Genomic DNA, 22,593 nt, shown 5'->3' on the forward strand with positions numbered 1-22,593 from the left:
GGCAGGCCGGGGCGGGGACAAGAGAGTACGGAGGGAAGGGCCGAGGGCGGTCAGAGAGGGCGGAGGGAAGCCGAGGAGGAGGGCGGCGGGCGGTTTTATTGTTTCCTTTCGCCCTCCTCCTCCCGCGCCTCGCCCCGGCGTCACTGGAAAGCAGCCCGGGCCGCCCGGCGGCGGGTTATTTATAGCGCGGGCTGCGCGCGCGTCACGGAGCCCGGCCCGACTGACGGGGCCGCTGACGCGCTTGGCCGCGGGGCCGAGTCCGCGGGGCTGCGCGCCGGGCGCCGGCGACAATGGGGTTCTGTGTGTGCAGCTGCCGTCGCCGCTGGGGGCCGGGGGAGGGGGGCGGGCAGCCGCTCCCCGACCCCCCCTTCCTCTCGCCCGCGACCCCCCGAAAGGTAACCGGCCTCTTCTGCCCCTGGCCGGGCCCCGCCAGCTGCTTTTCTCTTTTCTTTTTAAAAAATTTAATCAGTAAGTTTCCCTCGCCCCAACCGCTTCCATTCCCCCCCCCCCCTCCCCGCTTTCCCTTCTGGCCCCGCAACATGACGAGACAGGGGGCTTTAGCCGGCCGGGGGCGACCGCTTTGTGCGTCCCGGGGAGCGGGACCCGCCCAAGGCGCGCCCAGCGGGGGACGCGGTGACCGAGGGGCCGGGAGCGCCGGGCAGGTAACGTATCCTGGACCAGGAGCGGGGGCTTTGTTTGGGTCGGGGGAGGGGAGCTGGGGTGGGTGTGGACGCCGGGCAGCCCTTCTGGGACCCTTGTCTCCCCTCCACTCCCCGTTCTCCGCCCCGCTGGCCGGCGCGCAGGAAGCCAACCTGGGTGTGTGGCGCGAGAAGCGAAAGAGAAACTTCTGCGTGACTAGCTGAGGCTCCTTCGAGAGGCCAGGACGCTAGAGGCCCCCACCCCCCATCCGCCGCCGCCCCTCCCCCTCCCGCTCCTCCTCCTCGCCGGGGACTTGGGAGCCCTCCCCTCGCCCTCCCCGCCCCCGCCCCGCGGAAGGAGGGGCTGGCGAGGATTTTAGGGACTTCCTGGGACACGGAGACCGGCTCTGAACCATCCCCTTTCAGCCGTCGGGAGCTGGGCAAGCTAGCTCTGGAGCCTCTCGCACGTGGCAGGCAGGCAGAGAACTTGCTGTGCCTTCTAGGAAATTGCAATCGATTTGTAATGCAGTTTCGCTAATTGGGAGTTCAAAATTAAACTTTAATAAAGCATTTGTGTCGTCTCGTCTAATTGTGAAAGCTTCCATCCGTCCTGGTAGATAGACTCTGAGTCTCAAGTTAATGGCGCTAAGCTAGATTTCCCCCCAAGTACAATTCCGTCAGCCGGCGTCGGCGCAGCTGGATTTCCGTTAGGTACAGATGTTGCTAATGGCAGCTTAAGCACGGATGGGCAGATAGCATACGGAATGCAACATGTTGCCATATGGTTCCGTTAGCCTTTCACCTCCAGGGATATCAATCACATATATTCAGGGAGGAACTTAATGACTCTCTGAACGGCAAAATGAATTACCTGGTACAATTTATATCCCTTGACCTGATACGTTATAACAACAGGAAGATAGCATCCCACAGTTTCTGTGGTATGAATTGAACTTCAGAGCTACATTTCAAATTTTATAACATCTATTTGTAGTGTGAGGGGCTCTGTGAAACCATTCTGGCTGAAAAATCCCTTTCTGTATTGTCCTTCTTCCCCCGCCCCCCCCTTACAGTTTATAAAAGTTTAGCGAAACTGTTGTCTTAGTAATTGCCAATCAACTGACCAAATACTAATTGAAGAGATTATGGAGAAATAGGAAATACGATTTCCAGAGCTAGTTACTTAAGAGCAATCATCAGGAACACCATATTTTCATAACTCCCCAAATTAAAGTTCTCCCAAGAAAAATCTATTTTGTGAATCGTTCCACTATAACTCCTAAATCCATTTATTAACTCTTTGAAATTCTGTTTTTTTAATACTTCATTCTTAGGAAAGTAACTTACAAAAATGTACTCAAAAATATGAAATATAGGGACCTCCTTAGCAAAGTTTCTGTTCCCTCCCGGGCAATCCACACCCTCAACTATGCGGGTACCTGAACTTGAATTCTGTCTGTGGTGGTACTGGTGGTTTGTTTTTTTTTCTTCCGTACATGTCAGTGACAGCATACTGAAGTTACTGTTAGATCCTAGTAGAATGATTCTGTAATATTTCCCAGGTCTTTTAAAAACTATCCTGGTGATTAATAAAATGTTTGACTGGCTCTAATTTCAGATTATAAACATGGTTGTCTTTTCCTGTATCCCTCCTTTTTCCTTCACTAATACAGAAAGGCAACATTGCAAGACAAGAAACAAGGGTAAACAAAGTAAAATGCTACAACTCTTAAAAAACTTTTTCCTATTAAGGGATATATGAAAGCTGTGGGTGTACTATCTTTTAAAAGATTTTGCTTCCAACAATACATAAACCACATTAATTCATGTGAACTGATAAACTAGGGTAATACACAAAATAGACAGTCTGAAAACATTTTCAGTCATACAAGTTTCATAATTCATTTTTAAATTACAAGATAACATCTTTTTTTTCTTTTTGTAATAAGTGATGATTTGCTTGAGTCTGGGCAACGATTTTGATAATTATGAAATAATCTTGTGTATGTAAATAGAAAATTTTATACAGAACAAAATAAGATATATCTGAGTTATGACAACCCTTACTGGAGACTGTTTTTGGGTAATCTTTTAATGGCTGAAGTTGTATTTCTCTGTAGCATCAGCATTCAATGAGTTTTAACCTTGATCTGTAGTGAGGCTGTTAATCATGACTACATCTCCATGACTTCTGAATAGGTTGTTAGTGTGTCCTTTAATCAGTCACACAGAACTCACCTTATAAAGCTGTTATTGTCATGAGCAGATACTGCAGGCTTTTGTCAAGCCCAGTGATTATTAACGTTTTCGTTCTTCAAAAGCCAGGCTGAAAGTCCTGCTGTGCTTTATTTCACAATTCAAGTCCATTAGTACATAAAATCCTAAGCAGCAATATTTGCCTTTTCTCAAGTTAAAATATTACATACATTGTTCATAATTTCAGGCCCACTTGTGGACAAAAACTATGTGTGTATTTGGTATACATATATAGTAACAAAAACAAGATGTGCATCTTGCATCATGACTTATTTGAAGTGAAGATTTGATGGATGTCCATTGTTACTCTAGATGAGGTGGCTGGCTGCCAAGGCGATCCCTCTAGCTTGAAAGTACTGGCATTGTTATTGTTTATCAGGGAATCACTTTCTAATTTTTAAGCTCCTAACTTCACCTCCCTCTTTCAATATGGCCCTTCCATACTGCTAATCTGAGAATTTGAATGTGAAAACTTTTGAAAATGTGTTTGTATTGGCCAAGATTTTCATCAGTATTTCTGGTTGCCTGCTGGTTTATCTTGAGCTGGCAAGTATATTTTAACTGAAAGTGAAGAAATACTATCAGGACAAGGTATATTCCCCATGCTCTGAGTAATTTTAATTGTGATGTAATCCTCGGTGCTTTCTTATCTTTTTTACTTATGAATGTATTTTAAATTATTTAAGATAGGACAGATTTACGCCTTTCTCAAGGTAATATGGAACAAGTTATGGATAGGCATTAGGCCTCTATTAGAACACGTCATTCGAGTGGGTGGGGGTGGGGAGGAGACCCTCAGGAAAGAGTATACAGGCCCACTGCACTGGCCCTGTTTGCTTTTCAAATTTAAAACCCATATTGCTGTGTTGGAAACTTGTTTCTCTTTTATAACCTTTCATTTAAATTAAAAAAAATAAAAACTGTCAATCTGTAAATATTTAACCAGCCAAGCAGGAAACAGTCTTTTATTCTCAACTATATGCAGCTTTGTTTTTATCTGGGTTAGTGTGAGGGCCATGTAAATACATAAAAATTTGATTTGGTTTTCCTTACTTTGAAGATTGACAGAGGCTTCTTTAGTTAATCTTGTTCTATTTCATGTTCTGTACTCAGATATTGAAATACAGTATTTTTATACATTTATAAGATTGTGTTTGCATTTATTTATGTTTCTTTTTTTAAAGCATGTAGCCTTGAATGTTTGTTCTACTTTTTTTTTTCTTCACATCATTACTCTGGTACTGCTTGATGTAACTTGATTAGCTCCCTCCCCAGTCATGATTGGTAATTAAAATAGGCATTAAAATTAGTCACTTAGCAATTTTGCTGTTCAATTGGCAATTAAATTACTTAATTGCAATTAAAGTCCTAATTTTAATTGGCAAAATGATAGATGTAGATTTAAGATAATATGTATAAATACTTTAATAAGTGTCTATATAAGGATTACTTAATTACTCAACTTCAAGTTTATGCTGTTAACTTTAGAACTTTTAAGTGAGCAATGAAATTTATATTACATCTATTCAAAGAATATGGTAATTAGATTTATTACTTATCACTATAAGGGTCCTTTCTATAAGTTACTTTTGTAATGTTAAAATTGTAGGCTTGTTAATTGCAGAATTATGTTGAAGAAGAGGGCATATATGTCTTTGTCATAATATATCAATAACATGTCTTCAGTTTTTATAAAATTGAAAAGTTCCTATAAGCCAGGAACTGGCTGAGGAAAAAAAGGTGGTTATTTTAACATTAAAGGTAAAATTAAAAACTAGCTAGCTGTTACATACAATGAAGAATCTTGCAAAGTGTATGTGTTTTATCTACTAAAAGAAAATCCTACATAGTACTATGATAGTTACTGATGTTATTAGCTACTGTTACAATTTCAAATGCCCTTGGTGTTTTCTTAGCATATAGCACCTTATTCTCAAAACCGTTAAAGCATTTTTCAGGATTTTGTACTTTTTAATGACTCCCATGTTTAGTGAAATTAGCAATAAAATCTAAAACCACAAGTAACCCTTCCTTACTTAATCAAAAAGAAGTCTTACATAAGAAAATATTGGAGGTTGCTAGGGGTGGGAGGAGGGGAGAATGGAGAATTATTGTTAAGTGGTTACAGAGTTAGAGTTTTATAAGATTAAGAGTTATGGGGGTGAGTAGTGGTGATGGGTGCACAACAGGATGACTGTATTTAACACGACTAAACTGTACATTTAAAATCGTAAGATGGTAATTTTTATCTGTGTTTTACCACAGTAACAAAAAAAAGTATTAAGTGGTTAATTTAAAAGTATTTAGGAGTAGTTACTGAGAGTCAGGAATTAGAGAAAAGATGAAGGATTTTTATTATGCAAAATACTTTTTGAGTGGCATGAGGTTTTACCATATGTTCAGTTTTATAATTTTAATTTACAAGTAGATGCTTCTAGAAAAAATGAGAGCTGTTTTCTTCTGCACATCTTTATACATTTCTAGAACTGAGTTCTGTATCAAAGTAAGAATCAGTTTTTAAAATCTTTGGATTAAGTGATTTGGGGTGAAAAATGGGCTGGGTAAAACTGAGTGAAAGCCACAACTACCCAAAATGTAAATTACCAGCTAAGCATTTTACTTATTCTCTAGGCATCTCATAGAAAAGGAAAAAATAATTGGTTGATTAATATCTTTTTAATGCTAGTGAAATGGCAAAGTAAATAACCAGAAACCTTCCATATTAAAAAATGATTTTGTATTTTCAGAAACTGAGATTTTTTTTCAAAGTGAAAATTTCTATCACTAATATAAAACTGAATGACAACAAATGACATGAAATTTGTCCAAATATAACCTAAAATAATTTCATTTTTATGCTTAACATAGATTCCATTAACTAATGTTATGAAATTTCTTCAAGTTGATTCTTACAGCATAACAGTTGTGTCTGTTTACTATATTTTAACCATGAGACCTAAGGGTTACTCTGAGTACATTTGGGGAGAATAGTGAAATAAATCCCTGAAGATCCCTTTCCCAAGAATTATGATAGAGAATCCTTATGGAATTAAGGATTCCATAGAATTAAGAATTAAATCCATGTTTGCTTTCTAAATCATACCAAAAATCTCAGTTTTATTAAATATAATCTGCTTAGCCTTGCATAAAATAAAACGCTTCGATTTAGATTTGAGTATGTATTATTTACATTGTTTTTTATGAAAATGTTATATATATATACCAATATGTTCTGCTTCATACTGGCTAATATCATAAAAGATAATATTATTTTCCTATGTGCTTTTTCTGAGGTCATATAATACTGTATATTGACAGAAATAATATTGTAATTTTAGTTGGTTTCAAAAAAAGGAGCTCTTACAGGTAGGATCAGTTTTTATTCCCATTTATTTTAAATTGTTAAAAATACTGACCTTCATTTGGGGTAACTTTATGTATTTATACGTGGCAATAATTTAAAGATATCAGATTCTGGGCCCTGAAAGAAACATTGTTGTCATTTTAATTGAGTTATAAAGTAGTTTATATTCAAGAATCTATTTACATTCAAGAATCTTGTAGGATTGCAGTCATATAAATGCAGAATTTCAGTTTCTTTTAGCCTAGAGCATCATTTGAACATTTTCTAAAAGGTTGTTCAATTCTACATTTTGATTCCATTATATGTGTAATTAAACCTCTATGCACAAAAGCATTCTCTTATATACTAGCAAATACACCCACAGGAATCCTCTTCTAAACTATAATTTATTTAAACATGTAATCATAGGATTTTAAAACATGCTTTCATTTTTCCAAACTATATGCCAATTTGAACTGCTTGGTGATAAAATGAAAGATTTTATTAACATTTTGATTTTTTTTTCCTCTGTGACCTGACAGTGAGTTAAATACGGGTGGGTGGAAATAAAGAAAATCTATTGTGAACCCAATTCCAGTGTTAAACTGTTTCCCTTTTTGAGAAAAATAGAAGAGAATCAAAGATTTGTAGTTATTTATGAATTCCAGCAGAATATGAATGTCTGGGCCTGCTGCAGGATCTCCTGGAGCTTGACTAAGTAGTAAATAGCTAGGGGTGTGTGTGTTTGTGTGTGTTCGCGCGCGCCCTTGTGCGTGTATTTGTATGACGGTGTGTGCTTGTGTGTGTGTTTGTGTGATGGTGTGTGTGTGCTTGTGCATGTATTTGTGTGATGGATCATCCTGAATGTTGTGGAGTCAGGCCCCCTACTGACAGCATCAGTCAATTACAGACATTGGCCCTTCTACTGAGACCTGTTCCTTTCATGAGAATCTGTTGGGGACACAAGAGTCTGGTGTTTTGAGCATGGTGGTTCTCTTTTACACTTTCTAATGTCTACCGGATCCTTTCCACCCGGAGCACATCTGAGCCCTACCAAAAACGCCAACCCAAAAAACAGCTTACCCAGTAAGTGGTTTAAGAGAGTATCGGTCTTGATTCTGATGTGTCTTAATAAGAAGACGCACTTCCTAGCAGCTATTGTAGAATAGGGATTGAGGAGGAGAGAACTCATATGGATTGTAGAAAAGAAGGCCAAAAAGCCACTTCTTTCCCCTCGCATGTTGATGTTATATTCGATTCATTCCCAGTTACTAATAATTGTTAACAATAAGCTGTTGTGAGAACTGCGTTTCGATCTTGGGCGCATAAAAGACTTGAGCGAAGGCTGTTACCAAGAAGCCAGACTCGACAGGTTGCTGTGACAGAATAATGCTTCATATTACAGTGTTTGTCTTCTTGAGTTCACTTTAAGAAACTCCAGCACACCTTTTCCATTCACTGGGAGAGAATTTTCAAACTGTCCGCAGACTCATCCCGGGCTAAAGCCAATTGTTTTTAAAAATGGTTTAAGGGAGGAGGAGCGTGTGGAGGGAATGCACCTCCTTAAGATCTGCATATTTGTGTTTGGAGAGTGGTGGTTACAACCTTAAAGTTCTCCTGGCCCCCGCCTTCCTAGAAATATATTAAAAAATAATAACTGCCACCCCAGCATGGCTGCACTTGAGTTTCCAACTGCCTGAAAATAGCTGCTGGGAGCCTGGCCCACCGCTGGGATCAAGGAAAGCACCCTCAGGCCGCGCCCTGCTCCCTTGCGGAAGGGGAAGGGAACCCGGGAGGGCGCCACAGAGCTAGCGCTGCTGCTATTTTGGGCCCAGCTGGGCGGGTGCGTCAATGCCTGCGCCCCTGCGTCACCGCCACCCCCACCCCTTTCCTTCTCTCCGGCTCTCCAAACTCTCACTTTTTCCCTTTCGTTCGCGTGGAATAGCTTCTGCCCACAGGGCGCTGACGCTACCCAGCTCATGCTAATAAGCTATTCTTCCCCCTCCTCCCCTCATCCCCCTACTTGCACACCCTCACCCGCCACCACAACACGCCCCCTCCAACACACACACACACACACACACACACACACACACACATTCTCACACACTTCCTGGTTTTATTTTTTCTCTTGCCCGCTAGGGCACCGCCGAGCCGCTACGGCGGCAGCAGCGGCAGTCGCAACATCTGGGGGAACTTAAGGTGGTCACGTAGGTTTTCCCGAGGCTGCAGCGCGGAAGAGCCTGTGGCTTCTCGGGGCACTTGATGGCAATGCCTCTCCGGCCGCCGAGGAGCTGGAGCGGCGGGAGCGGGCAAAGGCGGGGGCTGGGGGTGCAGATTAGGACTGAGCGGCTCCGGGACTTGGAGAGTTCCCAGGCACTTTCGGCCCGCCTGTACTGGGAACATCAGGATGAGGGGTGCAAAGGGGTCCCGCAGCCACACCAAGAGGGAGGGGCGGCTGCAAATCTTCGCGGGCGGATGAAGGGGAAGCCTCCGAACCCTCCCTCCCCAGGTGACTCCCCCCGCTCCACTGGAGAAGTCCCAAAGCCCGGCCAGCTCGGGTCCAGGAACCAGGAAGCGGGCTGACTCCCGGGAGAATCTTGTTTCTTTGCTGGAGAGCGCCTTGCGCCCTCAGTCTGGAGGGTGGATTGCCCTGCGAATGGGAGTCGGCGGAAGCTAGGGCGACCACGGGGGTGCGGCGAGCTCCGGCCGCCTGCCGGGCCCTCTCCTGGGAGAGCTGAAACCACACAAAGTGCGCTTCGGAGAGATCCAGCCAGCTTCGTCCCGTGTGTCCCCGGGTTTAATCTTGCCCCCTTGGCTCTCAGGTTGTGGCTTCCAGAGCCCTGGTGCTTCAGAAGAGGGTCGATTTATTTTCCTAAAACTCGTGAAAAGGCACGAGTTGATGGGCACCCAGGAGTGTCGAAGTATGAGAGTTGGTAAAAGGTGAGACTAAAGCACCTTTCTGCAGAACACACCTGTTGCCCGTTGCTCGGCTGCATTGTCGGCGAAAGGAAAGAGGGCGACGCTTCACTCTGACTTTTGGGATCCCTGAAGGGCTGGGTCACGGGTACCCTTTCCTTTTCCCTCCCCTCCCCACGCACCACGTCCTCCCTCGCACGTGAGCCCTGCCAGGAAAGAAGGGAACACAGAAAATAGGCCCTCCTTACTCTTCCACTTTGGAGAGTGTGTGTGTTGGGGCGCGGGGGTGGGATATGCCAGAGGAGAAGGCCAGGGACAGGAAAAGAGAGAAAAGGGGGATGCACTGGACTAGGGAAATCCCACGCCAATTGTAGGAGCCCTCTGAGCGTTTCGTGTCATGGGACATCTGCACTCACTTCCGCTAACGGGGGTGGCAGTCGTGGGTGGATGAGGTTAGGGCGCTGCCAGGCACGCCCCATCTCGTGCGATTCCAGGTGCGGGTACCTGGCCCACGCTTGGGTTCCCTTCCGCCGGGCTTTTGTTGCACCTTCCCCCACGTGTGAGCTGCTGGGCGGCAGCGATGGCGCGGGGGGGGTGGTGGGGGGAAGGTGAGGTGAGATGTCGAGGCGCTGCGGGTTGCGCGGACCTGAGTGGAGAGGTCACACCTCTTTCGGAAAAAGAAAAAAACCTAGCTGGCTACCAAGGTGAACCCTGAACAGTTCCCACCTTAAAATCGGCCCTGCTCGTGACGTCAGGTCGGAAATATACCAAAGCGAGCGCTGGCCAGGAGTCTGGGGAGAGCGGCCGCGCGGCGATTGGGCGGCGGGCCGCTGACGCGCGCTGACGCGCGGAGACTTTAGGTGAATGTTGGCAGCGGCAGCGCGAGCCACATAAACAAAGGCACATTGGCGGCCAGGGCCAGTCCGCCCCGTGGCTCGCGCTAAGCTCCGCGGTCCCGCTCGCTTGCCCAGCCGGCCGCTTTCTCCTGCTCCCTTCCCCGCTCTCGGTGCCGCGATTCCCTTCGCCCCTCTCGCCCACCCCTCCCCGACCCTGCCACCCAGACTCCCGGAGGGAACTACACTTCGGCCGAGTTGAATGAATGAAGAGAGACGCAGAGAACTCCTAAGTGAGTAGGTGCGGCTGGCACAGCTCGCCTTCTATTATCCTTCTTTCTTCTTTTGCACGTCTCTTCTTTCCGTTTGTCTGGTGCAGGTTCTCTGGAAGTGGGCGCCGGAGGCGCGGAGTGCGACTAGGGCCGGAGGATGGGGAGTTGGGGAGTAGGTGTGCGCAGCTCCAGAGGGCATTTGTCGGAACTCCTGCTTTGCCACCACGCAGAGGCTTCCTGGCTCCTCATTGGTGGACGTGAAGGGAGCTTGCACAGTTTGGGGAGCCGCGGACTTGCCCGCGGAAATGTGCGCAAAGTTTGCTCTTAGTGCGGAATTGATTTAGGTCTTTGGACACGTAGACTCCCAAGTCCTGTGTATAAGAGGGGCCTGGATGCGGCCCAGAAGGTGACAGGGAGAGAGAGTTCTTCAGTTTATGTGTTGCTTGGGAACTGTGTCACCGCGGCTGGACAAGCGTGCCCGTGTTTCCTGGGTATTGTTGAGTGAGGAGAGGTGGTTGGTAGAGTGACCTGTTATTAAGTTGCTTGAAAATTTCTGGTTTCCACGTGTGCCGCGTTTGTTTGTGAATTTGACAGAGAGAGAGACAGAATATTTAGAGTAGTTATGAAGCTGCGGAGTTACCAGAGGGTTAATATCCAGCACAGGCATATCTGTCAAGGGCTGGGGGTGGGGGGTGGTCAAGAGTCCCTTTCTTTCTACTTTTTCTGGTTACCCTCCCTCCTCCATGAAGCAAGACTGTGACGGGGGTGGGGGGTGGGGGAGGAAAAGAGACTTGGATGTTTGGCTTTCTGTTTCATTAGTAATAAAATTGTCTATGCTCTAGAATGCCTTCCAAGTGGGAACATCTGAAAATTACTAGGACAGAAGAATGCCTTGTTCCAGCAAGTAGGCAGATTGTGCAAGGCTGGATAGGGAAGGTGCTCAGCTTGCTATGCTGAGAGGTGCTTCTACCACTGGTGCCAATATTGGATAAGCAGTATTTCCCTCTCTCTGCAACTCACCTAAGATGCTCTTGACAAAATATGGTCCCCTCTTTCCACCCCTTGGCCATTAAAGATGAAAGACATTTCCTGGAAAAGTGAATGCCAATTCACCTGTATCCCCAAACCCAGTGCTCAGTCAGAAGCTCTTAGGAAATCCAGATGCTTCCATTCAGATTGCCTTCAGGGCTCCCCAGGCCTTACTAACATTTTGTACCTTCCTAAGGGTGGAGAGAGAGATTGTTTTTACATTTTATATTCTTGACTTCTGCTAGATGAAAAGCCAATTTCACCACAGGGGAAAAAAAATCAGGAGAAGGTTCCAATGCTGTGTTTTATTAAACCCTAGTTTCTTCTTATTTAGTTCTGAATTAAACTAAAATGGAAATGACACTCCCTCCCACTGCCCCACACATACCCAGCAAAGGGGCTAATTTATTTCATCATAAGTATTAACTAAGTACATGGAATAACTTTCCTCCTTTAGAATCCTCTCTCTGCCAAGATTAACACAGTCCATGGGTGAAAATTTCTGTTTCCAGCCATCTCTTTTACACATTCATTTTAACTGCTAAGTTTGATAAAGGCTACAGAGTAATTTCTAATTAAACAATCAAGAAGGGCACAGACGGGCCTGCCTAGTGATACAGATGTCCGACCAAATCAGTCCAGAAATTCACCCTAAGGCTTCCTGTGTCTTCATTTCAGGGAGGAGATCTGACAGGCTGGGCTCTCCACTGCTCTTCTAAAAATCTTGGAAACTTTGTCCTTCATTGAATTACGACACTGTCCACCTTTAATTTTCTCCAAAACGCCTGTAACTCGGCTGAAGGTTAGTGCCACTTCATTTTTTCCCCCTCCCTTGAGTTCCTTAAACATCAAGAAAGAGGGCAATGCGAGCGATCTTTCCCCGCAAACCCTGCAACTTAAGTTTTTTCCCCAACCCATCGCCTTCGGGAACAAGTTTCTCATTGTGCAATTCAACTTCATTTCTGGATTGAGCTTGCTGAACCCGAGCTTCAGAGGAAAGGCTCCTGGGAACGGGAATACTCCTGAAAGGGGTGAAGGGGGGGCGTTGGAAATATCCGGGAATGGAGACCCTAATAACTTTCCAGTTCAGGGTCTTTATTGGGTCAGCCTTTCCTTGCCCCGCACTGTTCCGATCCGCAGTAATCGCGTTCTCCGCCGTTCCTCTCGCGCCCCTTCTTGCTCTCTGACCGCTGCGGGCTGCCGGTGTAGCTCCAGGTGTACCCGAGCCCGGGAGAAAGTGTTCACTTGACCAGGCTGAGTGTATATTACCCTGTTTCATTTCCAGCCATGCCTTGTGTTCAGGCGCAGTATGGGTCCTCGCCTCAAGGAGCCAGCCCCGCTTCTCAGAGCTACAGTTACCACTCTTCGGGAGAATACAGCTCCGATTTCTTAACTCCAGAGTTTGTCAAGTTTAGCATGGACCTCACCAACACTGAAATCACTGCCACCACTTCTCTCCCCAGCTTCAGTACCTTTATGGACAACTACAGCACAGGCTACGACGTCAAGCCACCTTGCTTGTACCAAATGCCCCTGTCCGGACAGCAGTCCTCCATTAAGGTAGAAGACATTCAGATGCACAACTACCAGCAACACAGCCACCTGCCCCCCCAGTCCGAGGAGATGATGCCGCACTCCGGGTCCGTTTACTACAAGCCCTCCTCGCCCCCGACGCCCACCACCCCGGGCTTCCAGGTGCAGCACAGCCCCATGTGGGACGACCCAGGCTCCCTCCACAACTTCCACCAGAACTACGTGGCCACCACCCACATGATCGAACAGAGGAAAACGCCGGTCTCCCGCCTCTCCCTCTTCTCCTTTAAGCAGTCACCCCCCGGCACCCCCGTGTCTAGCTGCCAGATGCGCTTCGATGGGCCCCTGCACGTCCCCATGAACCCGGAGCCAGCGGGCAGCCACCACGTGGTGGACGGGCAGACCTTCGCCGTGCCCAACCCCATCCGAAAGCCCGCATCCATGGGCTTCCCTGGCCTGCAGATCGGCCACGCGTCGCAGCTGCTCGATACGCAGGTGCCCTCCCCGCCGTCGCGGGGCTCCCCGTCCAACGAAGGGCTGTGCGCTGTGTGCGGCGACAACGCGGCCTGCCAGCACTACGGAGTGCGCACCTGTGAGGGCTGCAAAGGGTTCTTTAAGGTGAGCCAGGTCGGGGGCGGAGGAGGCAGGTAGGGGCCCCCTACTGCCCAGCGCCTCAGAGTGCTTGCTCCGCTGGGGCGCAAGCTGCGGACCCTCACTGGTCCCTGGCGACTCCCTGGGTCCTTGGAAGCTGCCTTGCCTCCGCTCCTGGGCTGTGGCAGGGGTTTCTGGGTGCCTGAGAAGGGCAAGTAGGAAGGCGGGGAGACCCGGGGTCGCATCTCCTCACGAGGCCGACCCTGGCCAACCCCCGCCTGAAGTTGCTGGAGCTGAGCTGGAAGAGGGTCATTTGCATGTGCTAGGAGCTGTCTTCTTGGTTCAGATTGAAATTGGTTAGGACAGAGAACCGTGTCTGAGCTAACCAAGTGGAACAGAATTCCCTGTGGTCAAATTAAGTGATCTCTTTATTTCGCCATCCTGATTGAATAATCTTATCATTTTAAATAGAGAAGGTCTCTAAGGAATGTAAATAATATGAATGCCCACGAATTTGTATTTACTGAGCGTCTCCTTCTCCTTCTCTTGGCATATAAAACACAGCAAGGAGCGGAAGGTTAGCTCAAATGTTAACGCTATCAATTTTCTTCTGTTAAATGCCCTGGGGGAGGGGAAAGAAAAGAGAGAGAAAGGAAAAAGGGAAAAATAAGAAGGAGTTGTGTATGTGTTTGTTTATGGTGAGGGAGTGTGGACCCTGTCCTCTCAGAAATTGTCCCTGGATTCCCTGAATTGTTGGATTTTCAAGAGAAAAAAATTTTTTTTCCCGGCCTTTATTGTCTCCTTTTGCAGCGCACGGTGCAAAAAAACGCGAAATACGTGTGTTTAGCAAATAAAAACTGCCCAGTGGACAAGCGGCGCAGAAATCGCTGTCAGTACTGCCGGTTTCAGAAGTGCCTGGCTGTTGGGATGGTCAAAGAAGGTAGGTTGGGACAAACAGCCTACTCCCCAGTATTCGCCTTTGGGAAACTGCTGCCCCTATCCTAACCCCGCTTTCTACTTCCCAGAGCCGGGTGAGGGGAAGTGGAGGGTCTCTCTGGCTTTCTCCCACCCGCCTCTGGCCTCTATGACCAGGCAGCTGCATGCCAGCCCATTCTGCCCAAGAGAAAGCCGCCGGGACCTCCTCGCCTTTAACTATACGACCCATTTGGAAGAAGACATAAAACAACCCCGCATTTTTTATGCTTCTCGTCAGTAAAGGCTTTACAAGCAGTGGGCCCCTGTGCTGCCCGATGCAGGGGCGCCCCCGGCGGCTGTGGCCTTCCCTGGGGAGGGGTCCAGGCGGCAGCTGGGTCCCGCTTGGGGGAGCCGAGCTCACCCGACTGTTCCTTTGCAGTGGTTCGCACCGACAGTTTAAAAGGCCGGAGAGGTCGTTTACCTTCCAAACCGAAGAGCCCCCAGGAGCCCTCTCCCCCTTCGCCCCCGGTGAGTCTGATCAGTGCCCTCGTCAGGGCCCATGTCGACTCCAACCCGGCTATGACCAGCCTGGACTATTCCAGGGTAAGAAGCTGGAGGGGGTTTCATTTGGACAAACCGACAGATGGGCAGGACCCCTTCCCCACACCTGTCAGTAACCCCTCAGGCCCCTCAGACCCAAGGGACAGAGGAGGCATGCAAGGTTCCAGCTTCACTGCTCTGGGCAGGGCCACAGAAGATGGTGTTGCTGGGGTGTGGACATAAGGACAGGGCAAGGGAAGGAAAAGAAGATGGGCCGCAGTGGTCAGGTCTCTTTAAGGCCCCTTCCCAGTGCCTGGGTGCACACACATACTCACACTAGTGCCTCTGATGCCTTTGGGTTCTACCCCAGTCCTCCAAGGAGAACCTTGAACCCCCACCTTCTCTGGTGCTGTCAGGGAGAGGGACACCTGCTTGGGGTTGGGGAAAGGGAAGCGAGGGGGTGTCAGGAATGGCAGTGGGTGGGGGAATCAAGTGGTCAGATTCCTCTTTTACCCCAGCTATGAGGTATGTGTGGACTTTAATTGGAGGAAGTATGCCGGGCAACCTAGACGGCACTGCAATTTTATGAAGATTTGCAAAGGGTGACTCTGCTCAAGACCCACTCCGGGACTGGCATGAATACTAACGTGTCAATTGTTTTGTGGAGATAAGAGTGAACATTTCCCAGGGCTGGTTGGCACTGTATTTAGTCTGTATGAAAATGGTAATTTACATATTTAAAGCAGCGACCTCATAGCACCATCCCTAATTGAATTAATTGCCCCGGAACATCTAATTTCCTTACTGGTCAGAGAGAGGTTTAATTGTTATAAAAACCTGGCTCCCCTACTAGAAATGAGGTTAGCAATTTCACGGGTTATATATTTTAGAGAACCTCATTAAGTGCTTTTTAAAATGAAATTCCAGTTCCAGGCGAACCCTGACTATCAGATGAGTGGAGATGACACCCAGCATATCCAGCAATTCTATGATCTCCTGACTGGCTCCATGGAAATCATCAGGGGCTGGGCAGAGAAGATCCCGGGCTTCGCTGACCTGCCCAAAGCCGACCAAGACCTGCTTTTTGAATCGGCTTTCTTAGAACTATTTGTGCTGCGATTAGCCTACAGGTAATGGAAGGCTGGGAATGAAGGAAGAGAGGAATCAAGGAAAAGAGAGAGGAAAGGGGGGAAAGGGGTGGAGGAAGAAAGAGAGGAGAACAGATGTGAAATAAAAGAGAAGATAGGAAGGAAAGGGGAATAGATAAAAGGAAGAGAAGGGAAGCAGTGAGCATAGAAGCCTTGTATCAATAGAATGGAGGTGGGATAGGGGGCGTTCTTGATTGTTATGAAATTAAACCCTTTCAAGGTCCACTGGTCTACGTTTTATTAACTCTTGGGTAATTAGGTGCCTCTTAAATCCCTCATTTATTGCTCTTCAAGTAATTAGTTGTTTAGCCTTTTTTTTTTTTCTCTCTCTCTCTCTCTCTCTTTTTCTCCCCTCTCTCTCTTTGGTATTAATTGCAGGTCCAACCCAGTGGAGGGTAAACTCATCTTTTGCAATGGGGTGGTCTTGCACAGGTTGCAATGTGTTCGTGGCTTTGGGGAATGGATTGATTCCATTGTTGAATTCTCCTCCAACTTGCAGAATATGAACATCGACATTTCTGCCTTCTCCTGCATTGCTGCCCTGGCTATGGTCACAGGTCAGTACCACAGGCACAGGGCATTTCTCCTCCTGAACTTTCCTTTCCCGCCGATCCTCCCTGGTCCTGTCAGCTAGCTAACTGCTTAGTGCATTCCTCTTTTGTTTCTGATTGTGTTTTCTGCAGAGAGACACGGTCTCAAGGAACCCAAGAGAGTGGAGGAGCTGCAAAACAAGATTGTAAATTGTCTCAAAGACCATGTGACTTTCAATAATGGGGGCTTGAACCGCCCCAACTATTTGTCCAAACTGTTGGGGAAGCTCCCAGAACTCCGTACACTTTGCACACAGGGGCTACAGCGCATTTTCTACCTGAAACTGGAAGATTTGGTACCACCACCAGCAATAATTGACAAACTTTTCCTGGACACTTTACCTTTCTAAGACCTCCTTCCATGCACTTCAGAGAAACTGGAAAGAAACCTAAAACTGTCCAGAGGGGACAAGTGACAAGGGCAGAGAGATCCCCCTGAGCTGTCTCAGCTCTAGTCAGCCCCTCCCCTTCCATACATCCTGACCCTTGATTCCTAAAGAAAAAAACAGAAACAAAAAAAAAACAAAAACTGTTGCTATTTCCTAACCTGCAGGCAGAACCTGAAAGGGCATTTTGGCTCCCGGGCATCTTGGATTTAGAACACGGACTACACACAGTACTGTGGTATAAACTTTTTATTATTAGTTTAAAAATCATTTTATTGTTCAGAAGGAAGATTGCTAATGTGTGATGGAAAACATTTGGCCACATTTGGTTGTTGCAGTTAAAATAAATGTAATACACATACACACACACACACACACACACATTGTAAGAGGACCCACAAGTATTGCCCTTTAAAAGATTTCAAAGTTTTCTGCTGTAAAGAAAGCTGTAATATATAGTAAAACTAAATGTTACGTGGGTGGCATGAGTTGAAGAAGGCAAAGGCTTGTAAATTTATCCAATGCAGTTTGGCTTTTTAAATTATTTTGTGCCTATTTATGAATAAATATTACAAATTCTAAAAGATAAGTGTGTTTGCAAAAAAAAAAACACAAAAAAGGGACAAGCATGTTGATTCTAGGTTGAAAATGTTATAGGCACTTGCTACTTCAGTAATGTCTATATTATATAAATAGTATTTCAGACACTATGTAGTCTGTTAGATTTTATAAAGATTGGTAGTTACCTGAGCTTAAACATTTTCTCAATTGTAAAATAGGTGGGCACAAGTATTACACATCAGAAAATCCTGACAAAAGGGACACATAGTGTTTGTAACACCGTCCAACATTCCTTGTTTGTAAGTGTTGTATGTACCGTTGATGTTGATAAAAGAAAGTTTATATCTGGATTATTTTGTTGTCTAAAGCTAAACAAAACTTGCATGCAGCAGCTTTTGACCGTTTCCAGAGTGCTTATAATATACATAACTCCCTGGAAATTACTGAGCACTTTGAATTTTTTTTTAACGTCTAAGATTGTCAGTTAATATATTATTTTATGTTTGAGTAAGAATTTTAATATTGCCATATTCTGTAGTATTTTTCTTTGTATATTTCCAGTATGGCACATGATATGAATCACTGCCTTTTTTTCTATGGTGTATGACAGTTAGAGATGCTGATTTTTTTTCCTGATAAATTCTTTCTTTGAGAAAGACAATTTTAATGTTTACAACAATAAACTATGTAAATGAACAGAATTTTGTCTTCTTTCTGGGTTAGGTAAAAATGATTACTAAACAGCAGTATACAATAGACAGAGTTGGAGATTGATTTGGGATAGGTCATTTATTCAACATTTGAGTTTCAAACTGACAACCTAGACCTATTCTGGCAAAAGGAACTGGAAAATTGAACTAATTATCCAGAGAATTCAGAACAACATTTTTCCTTAACCAGAACTTTCCAGTGTGGCAGCATGCATTTATCAGAATCAGGTGAGAATATCTCAACTCTTCTATTAACTTTGCTCTGAAAGCAAACTCTTCTATTAACTTTGCTCTGAAAGTGCAGCTTTCATAGAAGTTCAAAACACTCGATAGCATTTGAACTTTTCCAGTTTTGAAGTCCTGTTGGGTTTTTTTGTCTTGCATAATGTTTAGAAAGTATCTTTTTAAGACTCAGTCTACATGGATTTGAAGTGTATTGTATATAACCTCTGGTTTTTTCCAATTCCTTGTAAAAGGTCTTGGAGGAAAAGTAAAGCATTTTGGTCCCTTTGGGTCAGTGGTCTTTGGCATAGAACAGAACTCAGGAAAGACATTTCTTACAACTTTTTTCCTACTTCAGTGAATAGTGATTGAGGTTCAGTTTGCTGTCTTAGAATAATATAGCTGTCTTAAAAGTTTCTCGGATAAAGAATAAAATATCGATTTGTCAGATCCTGGTTCTTTTTAGGTACGAACAAACTGTGCCACAGTATCTAGGCTTCCATTTAGCACTAACTTTTGGCAAAAAAAGTAGTAAGATCACTTTTGGTCTCAGCTTCCTCTCAGTAACCTGGAGGTCCAGCTAGTCGTAAATTCTGGAAAGTGTAGGATGGGGATGATTTTCTTTCTTGATCCTAGTGAGTTACAGATGGCCTCTTGGTCACTGAAATTGACAAAAGGAGTTATTGTTTTTAAAATGCAGAGTTAGTAAATTGCCAGGAGAGTTCTCAGGTTTTATTTTTAGTTTACCTTTGCTTACTTTTTTTTTTTTAAAGACATGTTTTGTGGGTCGAGCAATAGAGAGAAGGCAGGTCTCCGTGGTAATTTGAGGTTATTTTCACGTGATGCGCTTCTCTACAGGTAACTCTAAGAGGCAAAAGTTGGTGGCCACATAAAGAGATTAAAAAATAAGCGAAATGTTTGACGCCCTTGCTTTCTTGAAAAGATGAGGCTTGCCATTTCCTTTTATTTTTCACAACTTCTGCCCACTAATAAGCAGAGAGAAAGAGAAAGCTCTTTAGAAATGCTAGGAGTTTACCGAGCCGTCAGCAATCTTCCCCCAGGTGTCTGCAGCCCGGAGACAATTACATCCCGACTCGGAATCCTCCAGAGTTGAACCCAGAAACGAACTCTGTTGCAGGTTCTCCCTTAAGGCAGCGGCTGCGCATCACCCAAGGCCAATGTGGTATCAGGTAGTGCGCCTCCCGAGAATTTGGGGTGAAAGGAGGGAGGGGTGACTCTCTCCCGTGTCCGCTTGCAGACTGAACCGGCTTCGCGTATATTGAGTCGTAATTCCTAAACTGAAAAGTGGCTAGTGCTTTTTCTGCTTCACAGTTACCGAGTCGGTTTCCAACTCCCCGCTGAGCACCGGGGTGTGCGGGGGGAGCCTCGGGGGTATCTCTCCCGCTGCTTCCGGGATCCGTGAGCTTGAGGACTTGCTTGTCTTGGTCTTGCTAGGAGTAAAGGCCAGGAAAATCAACAGACACGCTGTTTTGCCAGAGACAGAAGTTGTGTGGAACTTCTCTAGAAAGAGATGAAAACTTTACACTGGGGGCTTCGTATTGCCCTCTCCTTCCCAAGTCCCCTTAAGAATTTCAGTTGTTGTGTGTCGTTTCAGCAGTGAAAAACGTTTTATCATTGTTAGAAGACAAGACCAGACACTTCTCAGCTCTGAAAGAAGGTCTAATTGTTTAGTCTTCACAGTTTCTAGACCCACGGTGAGGGGTTGCTTAGAATGCCCTGAATTTATGGAGAGTTGCCCTTAATACCAAACACGGATGAGCAGTGCTACAGCCAGTTACTTGGTGGGCTCCGCTTCTTTACCGTCCAGGCGACTGCCGAAGTCTCTCGATCCGACCTTGCGCTTTCGGAAAGGGATCAAGAGAGGGAAAGAGTGTTTGAATTTCTGGTCCTGATTCTAACAAGAGAGATAGCCTGGTCCCGGAAGCTGATAGCACCCTGCAGTGACAGCGGCACCCAACGACCTTATCCTGTGTATTTCTTTTTGCTGCTCCACTCCATCCCTCGAGAGTCGATGTGCCCCCTCCACTAAAAAAAACTTATCATAAGTCTTATTGGACACTGGTTCTCAGAGTGCAAGGAGCTAGACAAGGAGAAGCAGATATTCCTGCCAACTTAAGAATGTCGCTTGAAGGTTCAATTTCACTTTGCTATGAGACTCTCTTGGCTATATTTGCGCTTCAACGCTAATAGTCAATTATCTAATTGTATTTTAAACCTAGGCATCGGCAATGAATACTTTCAAGATACAAAGTCTGTGAAGGAAAAGTTTCATTTCATTGTCATATTTTGGTCAAACTTTTAAGAGTATATATCCATCCCCGCGGGCCCTATCCCGGATAGCGATACCACGACACTTTTCCAAGCTTCTCCAGAGTTGCGCATCTGTGCGCCACCTTCTCCCCGCTTAACTCCGTATTTGCGTGGGTTTCCTTTTTTATCCGCCGCGCCGCAGCGCGCAGAGAGTGAGGGCTGGGGTCTCCCCGGGCCGGCCTTGCTTCTCGGTGTGAGAGAGGTGCTTGTTTCTGTCTCCAAGGCGTGTTGCCCGCCGTCACCTCAAAAATGGAGACAGATTCTGTTAAGGTTGGGGTGGGGGGGAGAGAGGGTATCTAGTCCTGCGGATCTAAAAGCTTTTTTTTTCCCCCAGTATTATTTTGTCGGCTGAACAAGAGGTCTGAGAGTAAGTATCTCAAACATTCTCCTCCGAAAGGGGTTTTAAGGCTTCCTCCAGCCACACCTGTGCCCGCTATTCATTCGGGAATAGAATTGTCACTGAGTGGGCGCGCCTGGAAATTTCTCAGCTGTCTAAGTCTCCTGTGCACACCGCGAGTGGGACTTGACTCGGTTTTAGAGTCCCACGGGGGAGGGATGGAGTTTGGGGTCCCAGCCAACGCCCAGTTAACCCACCCATCCCCCCACCCCGAAATGAGTCTCAGCCAGGACTAAAAGGAGCGCATCCGGTTGCAACAGTCTTCGAGGAAACGTTCTTCCTAGCTCTGTGCATCTGGCAGAACTCAACCAGGGGACCGCGTTTTGCGAAGCTGCGTTTTTTTGGGTTCAGTCAGTTCAGTCGGTACTGGCTGACTTTACTAGTGAAGCGAGATAAGAATTTTAAACAGGGCCGTCATTTTCTGGTAATTCGTTTTTAATAATAAAACAAACACATGCAAACCCTATTTTCATTTTTACTTTTGAATTTTACCAGAAATCCCAAATTGGATATTACGCATAACCATCTAGGATGGTGAGGCTGTCATTTAAATCCATTTTCACTCGGTCTTTCCGTTTCCTGAGCACGGCTGGAGACGACAGCTGGGGCTCGCAGGATCTTTGCTCCGACTTTAATTTGGCGCTTCTTTAGGGAAATTCCCGCTTCCGTCCGAGGGCGCTTCGCAGAGCATGACAGAGGGACCCCACCCCACGCCACGGGCGTAAGGAAGTGGCTGCACCCCTATCTCCTAGCCGCGATGTGCGCTCCCTGCCTAACAGACAGAGGCGGGAGAACTCCGAAGAACGAGATTCCAGCCGATTACTCCCCACCCCACGCCTTCTCACTAGGCCCCCCTCCCAGCGTGGTCTGATTTTGAGGTCCCAGGATTACTGGAGAGATGCGTGTCTGTTTGTGGTTCGGGGATGCGAACGTGGGTAGGCACGCGCTCCAGCTCTGCCCGCTGCATTTTGGAGACAGGATTTGACTCCGCCGGTTGCACCAGGAGACTTTGTCCTGGGAGCCCTGGACCAATTAGAACGAACTCGCCCGGGTTAACTGTTTCCTCCGTTTCCTGACCTGCGCTCGCAGCTGCTCCCACCTTCTCTCCCAGCTGTTCGTGTCCCCCCAGGGCCGGAGACCGCAACAGGTTCCAGTCGCCGCGTGGCCAGGTCCGGTGCGATCGGGGGAGAGCACGTGCGGCAGAGCGTGCCCCCCGGCTTTCGTTGCACCCACAGATCAGTGGTCAGCCTTGGGTTTCCCCTAGTTGTAAGCGGGGCTGGAGCGTTCATTCACCCTCACACTGGGGAAAACCTTTTCACCTAGTTGTGGAGCGCACAAATAGGCGTGGCAGAGCAGCCGGGACGCGAGTCAGAGGCGCA

At 46.4% G+C, this 22,593-nt stretch overlaps 2 protein-coding genes across 12 annotated transcripts in view; one reads left to right on the plus strand and one right to left on the minus strand.

Annotated features, from left to right (window-relative positions):
* Positions 1-888, minus strand: part of GPD2 (glycerol-3-phosphate dehydrogenase 2) — a 242,418-nt gene extending 241,530 nt beyond the window's left edge. For both annotated transcript variants that reach the window (XM_060411146.1, XM_042243836.2), the window contains exon 1: positions 813-888. The gene's annotated coding sequence lies outside the window, so the exon portion shown is untranslated. The remainder of the gene's footprint in view (positions 1-812) is intronic.
* NR4A2 (nuclear receptor subfamily 4 group A member 2) lies at positions 204-18,255 on the plus strand. Of its 10 annotated transcripts, none has more exons than XM_042243841.2 (9): positions 204-662; positions 804-10,290; positions 11,969-12,092; positions 12,576-13,441; positions 14,225-14,354; positions 14,769-14,932; positions 15,797-15,999; positions 16,396-16,574; positions 16,701-18,255. In XM_042243841.2, the coding sequence occupies exons 4-9, from the start codon at positions 12,578-12,580 to the stop codon at positions 16,955-16,957; spliced, it is 1,797 nt and encodes a 598-aa protein (XP_042099775.1). In that variant the 5' UTR covers positions 204-662; positions 804-10,290; positions 11,969-12,092; positions 12,576-12,577; the 3' UTR covers positions 16,958-18,255. The 10 variants fall into 10 exon arrangements, 9 of the variants coding, with proteins under 9 accessions (XP_042099775.1, XP_042099774.1, XP_042099780.1 ...); XM_042243840.2 differs by having other exon boundaries at positions 804-10,282; XM_042243846.2 differs by having other exon boundaries at positions 804-10,282; positions 12,754-13,441.
* Positions 18,256-22,593: the final 4,338 nt, after the last annotated feature.

Source organism: Ovis aries, chromosome 2, assembly GCF_016772045.2.
Source record: "Ovis aries strain OAR_USU_Benz2616 breed Rambouillet chromosome 2, ARS-UI_Ramb_v3.0, whole genome shotgun sequence".
Classification (NCBI taxonomy): domain Eukaryota; kingdom Metazoa; phylum Chordata; class Mammalia; order Artiodactyla; family Bovidae; genus Ovis; species Ovis aries.

Excerpts from the sequence above, each read along its gene's own strand:
- NR4A2 (XM_042243838.2), top strand. The coding sequence starts at position 10,252 with ATGAATGAAGAGAGACGCAGAGAACTCCTAA. Across the intron at positions 14,355-14,768 it reads TGTTGGGATGGTCAAAGAAG|TGGTTCGCACCGACAGTTTA; the intron begins GTAGGTTGGGAC and ends GTTCCTTTGCAG. Across the intron at positions 16,575-16,700 it reads TGCCCTGGCTATGGTCACAG|AGAGACACGGTCTCAAGGAA; the intron begins GTCAGTACCACA and ends TGTTTTCTGCAG.